At 43.2% G+C, this 11,391-nt stretch overlaps 1 gene segment (V, D, J or C); it reads left to right on the plus strand.

Annotated features, from left to right (window-relative positions):
- The first annotated feature begins 355 nt into the window (after positions 1-355).
- LOC100618355 (immunoglobulin lambda variable 4-69-like) lies at positions 356-861 on the plus strand. The segment is given in 2 exon segments: positions 356-401; positions 530-861. Coding segments are annotated over 2 exon segments (378 nt in total).
- The last annotated feature ends 10,530 nt before the right edge of the window (positions 862-11,391 follow it).

An 11,391-nucleotide genomic window follows, 5' to 3' on the forward strand; every position in this document is an offset into this window, starting at 1 on the left:
GAGCAGGCAGGGTGGGCCTGGGGAGCCTGGAGCAGTTGGGGGAGGGGGAGCCCAGCTGGCTGTGCCTGTGGTTGCTCTGAGCCCCGTGATCAATCCTGTGTGACATCTCAGTTGGGCTGGGCCACATGACCCCTAGGACTCCCCCTGCATGAAGGGCTGCCCCCCCTGGGAACTGGAACCCCAAGAAAGGGTGCAGGTGGGGTCTAGAGGAGGCTGGAGCAGAACCAGATTTGCATCAATCCCCTCCTGCCCATCAGTCACCATCACGGGGTAACCAGGAGAGAATAAGAGGCAGCTGAGAGAGGCCAGACTCAGCTGGGAGCTCTTTGAAGCTGAGCTCTCGGGTCCTCTCGCCATGGCCTGGCCTCTCCTCTGTCTCTCACTGCTCTCCTTCTGCTCAGGTCAGGACCATCCCAGACCTCCCCTTTGGCCTCCTCCTCCCTCCCTGTTCCTGCCTCTCAGGAGGATCTCAAAGCACCTTCTGGCTTTCTCCTTGTTCACAGTCATTAATGAGTCTCTCTGTTTGCAGGCTCCCTCTCCCAGGATGTGGTGACTCAGCCTCCCTCTGTGTCTGCATCCCTGGGGAGCTCGGCCAGACTCTCCTGCACCCTGAGCAGTGCGTCCAGTAGTTATGATGTTGGTTGGCACCAGCAGAGCCCAGGAAAGCCCCCTCGGTCCCTCCTGTATGTCACCAGCAGTGGAGGTACAGGCAGGGCCGACGGGATCCCTGAGCGCTTCTCTGGCTCCGGATCTGGGACTAACCGATTCCTGTCCATCAGCAAAGTCGAGCCCGAGGATGAAGCCGATTATTTCTGCCAGTCGTATCACTACCCTGGTGGTAGCTTTGGTTATACACAGTGATGCATTCAGTGAGGAAGTGGGACAAAAACCTCCTGGTCAGGCCTGCAGCAGCTTCTTGCTTGTCCCCTGGCTCCTGAGCAAGGCCAGGGTGCTCCTAGGGGAGAGTCAGATGTTCTGTCTCTCCCTGCTTTCTCTTTGTCCCTGCTAGAGCTCCCTCTGTCTCTGCCAGTCTCTGTGTCTTTGTCTCTCTGTCTCCCTCCACATCTGTCTGTCTGTCTTTTTTTTCTGGCTCTTTCCTTCTTTCTCTGTGTGTGTGTCTATTTCATCCAGGCAGCAGTGACTTGCCCAAGGTCACATAGACTAAAGCTGAAACTCAGGTCTTCTCACCCCATCACCAGTACTTCCCTCGATGTCCCAGCCTCCTTTGAGATGACCAAGACACCAGAGGAGTGTATTTAGTTGAGCCTTCAGGGCTGAGGATTTGTCTGGTGGAGAACAGCTGAGAGGAAGCTCCCTGCCATGCTCTGGCTGTGACCCAGTTTGCTCTCAGGGAATTGAATCTTGTTTGTATGAGGGGATCCCTTGAACCCCTGCCAGTGCTCATGAGTCCATGACCAGAGACACCCTCCAGGGGATAAAAAGGGGAAATGAAGATATCCGGAAGGAAATGGGAAGAGAGGAGACAGAGGCAGCTGCTGACAGTCGCTGCGCCATGATGTACACCTTGTGGCCAAGAGTCTACACGTCTACAAGCCTTGACAAGCATCTGCTGAGGAGAGGCTGAATCCTGAGGACGAGAAACCCAGCCCAGAGTCTGGAAAATCAGCGGCATCATGGTCAGGACTGTGCAGGGGCTTTGAGGGCCTCTCTATGGCCAGGCCAGTGTTGAGTCTATTCAGGTCTGCTTAGAAGCTGGTGCCACGTGACAAGAGAGAGAACGTGTCTTCCGGTGTAGCCTCGTCTGCCCAGCTTGGTGCGAACCCCATCCAGGTCTCTTATTCCCATTGTAATGGCTGAAAATTTTAGGCTTCTGGGAGAGGTTATGAGCAACTGTATTTGGTTAAAATGTGGCTACAGGATTTATGTAATATTGAACAATGGCCGCCAAGGAATTTACTTATGAAATTCCTAAAATGAAGCACTCAAGTCAGAATGCAGTTTATGGAGGTTTAATCACACTGGGAGTAGGGAAAGGAGAGGGAGAGAAGGAGAGAAGAGAAAAGGGAAAGGGGCTACTCAACCTCTGACCAAGGCAGAGGGAGTTTTAGGCCCAAAGGGCCAAGGTGGAAAGAATCAGTCCTTAACTCACGTGAGTGATCTGAAGGCAAGCTGTCTGCGGGCGTCCTCCCTGTCCAAGCTCCTAACACCAACTCCCATCTAGCTCTCTCCACAGGAAGTGAGCGAATTCCAGAGGCTGTTCCCTACCTCACTTCCTGTGTCTCACAAATGCCAATGGTTGGCTCTAGCTTGGCTTAGGACAGCCCAGGTGGGCAGTTAGTTATTTCTGATTTGTCATTGACTCGCACATGCCCGTGTAGTGAGGGTGTGCACATTTTTTGGGTGCTAGACCAAGATGGAGACTTTTAAAATTCACAATCCCCCCTGATGATGATTGGGAGACTAGTCTCCCCAATTGATCACTAAACATAAGCATACTACACCCCAAAAATTTCTAACTGTAAGTGTATACAAAAAAAATTTTTTTTTACCCACTAAGAGCAAAATTATAATAGTTGTAAATATGGGGAAATAGAGGAGAGAGAAGGACAGCAAACCAATGTTTTGCTGGGCGCATTGACAAAAGCCAATTAGGGGGCAGTCCCCTTTGGCATAAGAGTGTACATTCAAAAATGTTCAATCAACCACACCCCAAGGTTCATTCTGGATCTTCCTGTAGTGAAAAGGTTTAGATATCTTTCTGCAAACAGTTCATTCTCTGGATTCAGTTAGTTAGCAAGCTTCTTCTCTGAAGATTTATCTCTCGAACAAAATTTAAATCTTGGATTTGATGAAATACAATCCCCCCTGAAGAAAGTGTTGAAAAAACACTGAGTCCAGCTGAGGATTCAAGTTTTAGTTGTGGGGGTGTGTGAGTTAATTAAAAAGAAAAACAAAACAAGATGAAAATAAAATAAAAAATCAAATCAAAAGAAGAAAAAGGGAAAAAATTAAAGGAAAAATATAAACCCTTTATATATGCATATTTATATTAAAAAATAATTCAAAATCAGTATCAAAAATCAAAAAAATCTATGTATACAAAATTTGAGAAAGCAAGAATTAAAAAAAAATTTTTTTTTCCACAGGCCCCTGTATTAGGGTCCAGTTAAGTAATTTCTAATCCCACAAGTCTGTAGGACAGAATGCAGCATATTTTTCTTCCCCATTTGCAGCCAAGGCTACAGGAAGTTGCCATACTATAGGAGAGAAAAAAGAGGACCAGATTTTTTTTTATATCTAGGGAAGTGTTATTCCCTCATCTGATTTTACCTTTGTTCTCAGGGATGGATGGAGCCAGGATGGTAGCCAACCTTAGGTACTTGTCTGTAGGTATTTTCACAAAGAGTGTGGATACAGGGAAGGCCTACATCTTAACGTCTGTCAAGTGTCGCAACCCCGAGTCTCACACTAGGTTCAAGTCCTTAGTATTGGCTTAGAAATGCATTAATTCTACCTGGATTGGTCTTTGATTTTTAGACCTGTGAGCTCTTTTGGCATTATCCAGGTTATCTCTGTGCTCCTTGTTTGATCTCGTTCCTAGAATCAGACACAAACATTAATCATAGTCCCACAACAATTATCAATAAATGGCAGGTTCCCATAGTCTAAAGCTGTTTGGGTGCGTATTAATAATAACAGCAAGTATATATATTTAAACTAATATTGTAGAATAAAATTAATATTGATCATATGTACCTTAAGTACATAGAAATGAGAAAAAGGGAAAAATAAAATAATGTAAAAATAATAATAATAATAAAATAAGTGTTACAAGGGAATCACTTTAAAAGACTGATATATATTAATTTAAGGTCGCCAAGGAATTCAGCTATGTAATTCCTAAATGAAAACTCAAGTCAGCAGTCAATCTTTTATGGAGTTTAATTACAATAGGAGGAAGAAAGGAATTAGAGATAGAGAGAGAGAAAAAGGGAGAGAAGGGAATAGGGCTTAAATATCCCTTCTGTTTAGGCTGGGCCAAAAGGCCCAAGCCCTTAGATAGCTGGGGCAAAGAAAAGAGATCAATCCCTATCACTCACGTGACCAAAATGGAGAAACAGTCTCAGAGGCCCCCACCTTCAGCTTCCTTCAGAGCAAGCTTCTCAGAGCAGACACCGCAACCACTCCGGCCAACTCCTCAACCACCCCCGAGTCTTCAGACCCCCCTGATCTTTAAGGAAACCATCCAAGTTGCCTCCCCTCAGTTCTCACATCTACCAATCACTGTCCATCAATTTCCCTGTGCCAATGGAGGCTCTAGCTTAACCCAGGACCGCCCAGAGGCTTTGCACATGTCTGTTGAAGGTCATATTTTCAAATGATTAAATCTTTGCTCCTTTGCTACAGCCCTTTCTAAATCCTGTTAACCTGAGTAGGGTAGAGATTGGAATAATTAAATTTTGATCTAGGCTGCAGCCCTTACTCAATCCTGTTAGGACTGAATAGGGTGGAGATTGATTCCAAGTATCTCCATTGTATCAATTCTAAAATCAATCATGACTCAAAGAAATTCCTGTTCTATGCTTAAGCATAGGTCAAAGTCCTTTCCATTGTTCAGCAAAAGGTTTCTGTCCTAAAGTAATCTTAAGAAGGGAAGAGAAGGAACCTCCCATGCCAATGAGGTTCCCATTCCAAGACTATCAGTAAGAAATTTTCCAAGTATGAAATATCCCAATGGTGAAATTTCCAACATTTATAAGTCTAAGGAATTTTGAGGTTTACATAAGGAAAAGAGAAAAAAGGAAAAAAGGAAAAAAAATTAAATTTAGGAATTCAATGTGTCAAAAGCAGAATAAAACAGTTCCACTTGTCAATGGGTAGTTATCTCCAATGCATGTATAGGATACAGTCAATCAGTCTGAACAGAAGATGCTCTCTTTACATGAGAACAGTGAATCCAAGAGTCCTTTTCTCCAACCTTTATAGATGTTGGAGTAGTTAACAATATTTGGAATGGTCCTTCCCAGGAAGGCTGGGTTGCTCCTGTATTCTGGAAGTTCTTTATATACACGTTGTCTCCTGGGTTCAGGTCGTGAAGTGAGAAGTCTAATGGTCCAGCTTGTACTGCAGCTCCAGATTCATGTAGCTCACGCAGTTTGTGCTGTAACTCCTGTATATAGGAAGCAATAGTAGTATCTCCCCCTAATAGCAATGTATAAGCCGGGGAGAAAGGCTTAGCCTGTATAGGTGGATGTCCAAAAAGCATCTCAAATGGTGAAATATGTAAGTCTCCTCTAGGCCTACTTCTAAGATAAAATAGGGCCAAAGGGAGAATTTCAGGCCATTTTAAATGGGTCTCAGTGCATAATTTGCCAATCATAGTTTTAAGTTCTTTGTTCATCCTCTCAACTTGGCCTGAACTCTGGGGATGATATGGAACATGGAATTTTGGAGTTATCCCCAAGCAAGAATATATCTGGTTTAGAACAGAATCAGTAAAATGACTCCCCCTATCGGAATCAATACGTGCTGGTAGGTCAAAGCGAGGAATAATTTCTTTTAAAAGCACCTTAGCAACAAAAGCTGCTGTGGCTCGGGCTGTAGGAAATGCTTCCGGCCATCTGGTCAGTTGGTCTACTATGACCAAACAAAATTTATATTGTCCAGCCTTTGGCATCGTTATAAAATCTATCTTCAGGTGCTCAAAAGGTGTGTAAGCCAGAGGGCGTCCACCAAAGGCTTTACCACGAAAGGCATGTTGGTTATATGCCTGGCAGGTAGGGCAGGCTGAACACACTTTAGAGGCTATGGTAGTTATACCAGGGGCTATCCATACTCTCTTAACAGAGTCCACGATGCCCTGGGTACCAAAGTGGCCATTATTATGAACAGATTGGCAAATTTGGTGATAGAAACTTCTAGGGAGCAGGGGTTTTCCTTCAGATGACACCCAGACTCCATTGATCTGTTTTGCTTTGAATTTCTGTTTCCATTTTTCCACTTCCTTCTCATCATAGGAAAGTGATAAATTTGAGTCATCAGTAGTTGTTAATGTTAGAAGTAATTCAGCACCTTCTATGGCTGCTAGCTTTGCAGCAGCATCTGCTCAGTCATTTCCCCTAGAGACAGGGTCGGTGCCACCTGTATGGGCTGAGCAATGAACTACAGCTAGGGCTTCAGGCAGCTGAAGAGCAGAAAGGACTTCATTAATAATTTCAGCATTAGCTATGGATTTTCCAGCTGAGGTTAAAAATCCTCTCTGGAGCCATAGCATCCCGACTGAGTGACAAATGCCAAAAGCATATCTAGAATCCGTATAAATTGTTGCCTTTTTATCCTTGGCAATTATACAGGCATGTTTCAGAGCTATGAGCTCTGCTCCTTGAGCACTAATGTTAGAAGGTAATGAGGCTGACCACTCAGTGGCAAATTCTGAGACTACGGCAGCTCCACTATAGCGTATGCCATCCCTCATGAAAGAAGAACCATCAGTAAATAAGATCAGGTCTGAGTTCTTTAAGGGAGTGTCCAAGAGATCATCTCGAGGCTTTTCTGCCATGGACACTAGTGTTTCACAACTGTGTAATGGTTCTCCTGAAGTTGGTAAGTCTGGAAGCAAGGTGGCAGGATTAAGCGTTGAACAGCGTTTCAAAGTAATATTTTCATTATTTAGCAAGGTTATTTCATACCTTGTAATTTGCTGATCAGAAAATGCCTGTGTTCTCTGTCTTAGCAATAATGCTTCTACCTCATGTGGACACATAATTGTCAATGGGCATCCTAATACTAGATCAACGGTTTTTGTCACTAGTAAAGCAGTAGCAGCCACTCCTCTAAGGCATGGTGGTGCTCCTGAAGCTATTGGGTCCAGCTGGGCTGAATAATAAGCAACTGGACGCTGAGAAGGCCCCAGAGTCTGAGTTAAAACGCCTGAGGCTACTCCTCTTCGCTCATGTACATACAAAGTAAATGGCTTGTTGTAATTTGGGATGCCTAGAGCAGGAGCAGATAGGATAGCCTTTTTTAGCTCTGATAGAGCTGACATGTGTTCAGGCTCTAATTTGAGGGGTTCAGGGACTGCATCCCTTGTTAGTGCTATAAGAGGTTTAGTAATTTCCCCATAGCAAGGAATCCATTGTCTGCAAAACCCTGTTGCTCCCAGAATTGCTCTTAACTCTTTTTTAGTAGTAGGAGCACTCAATTTTTTGAATATTCTCAATCTGCTTGGGAGAAATTGAGCGGGCACCAGCTGTCAGAATGAACCCCAAATATTCTACTTTGGGGAGACACCACTGAACTTTATCCTTCGAGATCTTATGACCTCTTTTGTGTAATTCCAAAAGAAGGTGTTTACTATCTTCCTGACATGCTTATGCATCCACAGAAGCCAAGAGTAGGTCATCTACATATTTTATTAATTTGCTGTTTCTAAATTTTATATTATCTGTATCTTGTCCCCAAATTTGTGCAAATAAGGTCGGACTTTCTACATAACCCTGGGGCAGACGACTCCAGGAATATTGTATGCCATTCCAGGTGAAAGCAAAAATATGCCTTGAGTTCTCATGTATGGGTATAGAGAAGAAGGCTGAGCACAAGTCTACTACTGTAAAGTATGTAGCTGTGCTAGGAATAGAAGAAATAATAGTATTGATATTGGGAACTATGGAGTGTCTCTTTATAACGTGATTGTTCACAGCCCTCAAATCCTGTACGAATCTATAGAGGCGTTTGCCATTGGGCCCCCTTTTTGGTTTTTTAACGGGGAGGATGGGCGTGTTGTATTCAGATTTACAAGTGAAAATTATTCCTTGGTCAATTAAATAATTTATTATTGGGGTAATGCCCTCCATTGCCTCCTTGGAAAGAGGATACTGAGGAATGCAAGGAGGTGGGCTAGATTTAGTTTTTATTTGCACGGGAGTAGCTGATTTAAGTAAGCCTACATCAGTAGAAGATGTGGCCCAAAGAGACTCTGGTATATCTGAAGGTATTTCAAAGGTGGGAGGCTCCTTTGCCTCCTGGCTCTCTGAGAGAAATACAGGGAGTAAATTTCCTCGGGCACTTCTAAAGAGAGGGAGCCATCTGGGGCGCACATTATTGTGGCTTGTAATTTGCATAGCAAATCTCTCCCCAGCAAATTTGTGGGAGATCCAGGCATTAAAAGAAAAGAGTGCTCAACAGTTAGGGGTCCCACACATACCATGCAAGGAGAAAGTTTTGGGACCTTTAACGGTTTTCCTGAAACACCTACTACATTTAAAGAGCCAATAGAATCACATTTCTCATCTGGTTTGCTTACTAGAACTGACCTAGATGCTCCGGTGTCTAAAAGACAGTCATAGTATGAATTTCCTACCTTTAAAGTGACATGAGGTTCCTTACTGTTCGGGGGGGAATATATAGGGATTATTGGCATTAAAATATCAGGGTCTGGAAAATCAAAGGTCTCATTCTTTGATTCCAAGGCCCTCGCCCCCCCTTCACACCTTCATAAAGATGCTTGGGCAGTTTTTTGGGACCCTCCACGCTGTTGGGGTTGTTCACCCTGAGTGTAGCGTGGTCGAGCTCCATTTCTTATATATTGTTGTTGGGCATTTTTTGGGGTAGTATCATTTTCTGTATTTTGAGCACCGTCATTTTGATTGGCATTGTGGTTCCTATAGTTATTATTCCTAAAGGTGTTATTATTTCTTTTTTCCCGTAGCCTGCTCCTACAGACTATCATTGCATGGCCTCTCTTCCCACAGAAGAGGCATATTAAGGGGTTTGTTAATGATCTATCTGTGGATTCCTGCAAAGGGGCCATGGTCTCTCCCTTACTTTTCAATTGTTCCTTTAAAATTTCAATTTCTTTTTTTAAGTCTGCCACTGATGTATTGTGTGTCTCAGGTTTTTTTGTACGATTCTTATAGGCATATGTTGCTACTTTCCTCAGTTCGTCAAGGTCCATAGACTCCCAGTTGGGACAGTTGGTTTCAAAGTAGTCTTTTACTGCTGAACAACAATTCCTAACGAATTGTCTGCGTATATGTTTAATGTCCTTTTCTCTGGTCAAATCAAGGTCCATATATGTATGTCCTATGTCAATGAGTCTGTCCATAAAGTGGGAGGGCGTCTCATCAATTTCCTGTCGGGATTGTTCAAATTTTTCCCATGCATCAGGGCTATCAGAGCAGTCTCTCATGGCTTTTAATAATGCTTCTCTGGCCAGGACTAGTTTTGTGTGATCCTGTATAATATTGGGGTTCCAGTGTGGATCTACAGTTGGCCAGTGATGAGCTCCTCTACCACTTTTCTTATTAGCTAGAGAGATGACATTATTTTTCTCTCTCTTTGTCAGAAATGTATCTAACAAATTCTCCACATCCAACCAAGAAGGGTCAAAGTTTCTGAATATATTTTCTAATTTTTCTATAACCAACATTGGTTCTGCCTCAAATGATTGAACATTGTGCTTGAATTTTTCTAAATCATCAGGTTTAAAAGGTGTATAGTGTCTTACAGACACCAAGTTCCCTTCTTTATTAAAGGTGGGTACTTCCCTCAATGGAAATAAACTTCTGTCTAAACTATCTGGTGTTACTGTTTCTAGGCTACTTGCTCCATTTTTAATGTTAGGATTATTGGCAGTTGGAGCATGGGGGTTGGACATTAGAGCATGAGTGGAGGGGAGGGCAGGGGGAAGGGCTGGGACAGGAACAGGGGGTGGGGCTGGAGCATGAGCATGGGTGGGGGGAAGGGCAGGGGGAGGATCCGGGGCTGAGGAGGCAGGGTAAGAGGCATGAATGGAAGGAGGAACCAGGGTGGGAGGGGCAAGAATGGCAGGGGGAAGGGCTTGGTGGTCAGGATGGGGAGGAGCTGGTTGGTGTGAAGGGGCTTCTATTTGAGCCAAATCGTTTTGGGCAGGGTTGGTCAGGGAATCTGATAATGATGGGGGATGGAGAGTTAAATCACTCCTATTGTAGGATGTTTTTAACTCCCTATCAATGTTTTGCAGGAAGGTTCTTATCTCTCTCCATTTTTCCTCCCTAATTTCATCCAGGGAAGTTTTTATCTCTCCCCATCTTCCCTCCCTAATTTCAGCCAGGGAAGTTTTTATCTCTCCCCATGTTTTCTCCCTAACTTAATCCCGTTCCACCAATTGCTGATAAATAAGAGTAATTTCTTTTTTAATTTGTTCATTATACAAGTATTTTGGTCCCGAATTCTTTGATCAGTGACAGTATTCAATTCTTTATGTTGCTGATCAATAAATGTGTGCAGTTCTGTAATTCTCTGATCAGTTATAATATTCTGTTCCCTAAGTTGCTCCTCAATAAAAGTGTGGAGTTCCCTAATACGTTGATCAGTGATATTATATTGCTCATTAATTTGTAGATCAATAAAAGTGTGTAATTCCCTAATTTGTTTAGTAATAGAAGGAACAAGGGAGTGTTCTCTCTTAGAGGTTAGGTATATTATTGTAAGTACAACAATTACAATCCCAAGGAAGATGAATATAAGGGTCACGAAGAGGTTTATATTTTCTGAAAAATACCATCCTAGAGGAACACCTACTAAAAATCCAATGTACTTGGTCATCGAACTTATAAGCCAATTTAGAAGCAAAGCAGACATTGGTTGTAGCCACATTTTTTTCTTCTTTGAGTCAATTACTAGGTTGCCTGTAACCTTTTTTTTTTTACAGTAGGTGGCTCCCTAGTCTACAACCCTATACAGGCTAAGGGCCTATTGTGTTGTAAATTCTCCTTATTAAGCTTCTGGGAGGGGTTACAAAAGACCTCATGCAGGAAGGTAGAAGCTATGAAAGGGCTGATTAGGAGTGAATAGACCCTAAACAAAAGGTAGAGCTAAACCTCCTTCTTTTACAAAGTGTGTATATGGGAGGGTCCCAGCAATCTTCCTTAGCCCTCAGGCTAAAACCGCTAGGACCATGTGCTATCTTCCTTGAGCAAAGCCCACTTAAATTTTTAAGACTAGAAAGGCCAGGAAACAGAAAAAAAATGGGTTTTAAGTTAGCTCCCTAGCTGTATTCAGCTGTTTTTTTTTGTTTTCGGGCTAGAAGCTCCTAAAAGCTCCTTCTCTTGAGGTTCCTAGTTGCTAATCAGTTGATTAGATAAGCCTGGCCTGCCTCTCAATCTACTGAGCCACCTCCTCAAAGTAAAAGGAGACGGAAATGAGAGACAAAGGGGAGAAGGAACAAAATCCTGTTGACCCCAATTTAACTTAAGGAGAAAAGGGAAGAGAGAAAAGGTGTTTTATACTCACCTGTTCTGGCAGCTTTGTCTTTAAGCCAAGGTATTTGGTAAAAGGACTGACGGAGTGAGTAATAAGTGGGGTGAAAGGGCAAGAAAATTCAAGAAATTTATTGAGGTTCTAGAAACCTTTGAAGCACTAAAGCAGGGCCAAGAGCCAGAGGGGGTAGCT

This window comes from Monodelphis domestica, chromosome 3, assembly GCF_027887165.1.
Source record: "Monodelphis domestica isolate mMonDom1 chromosome 3, mMonDom1.pri, whole genome shotgun sequence".
Lineage (NCBI taxonomy): Eukaryota > Metazoa > Chordata > Mammalia > Didelphimorphia > Didelphidae > Monodelphis > Monodelphis domestica.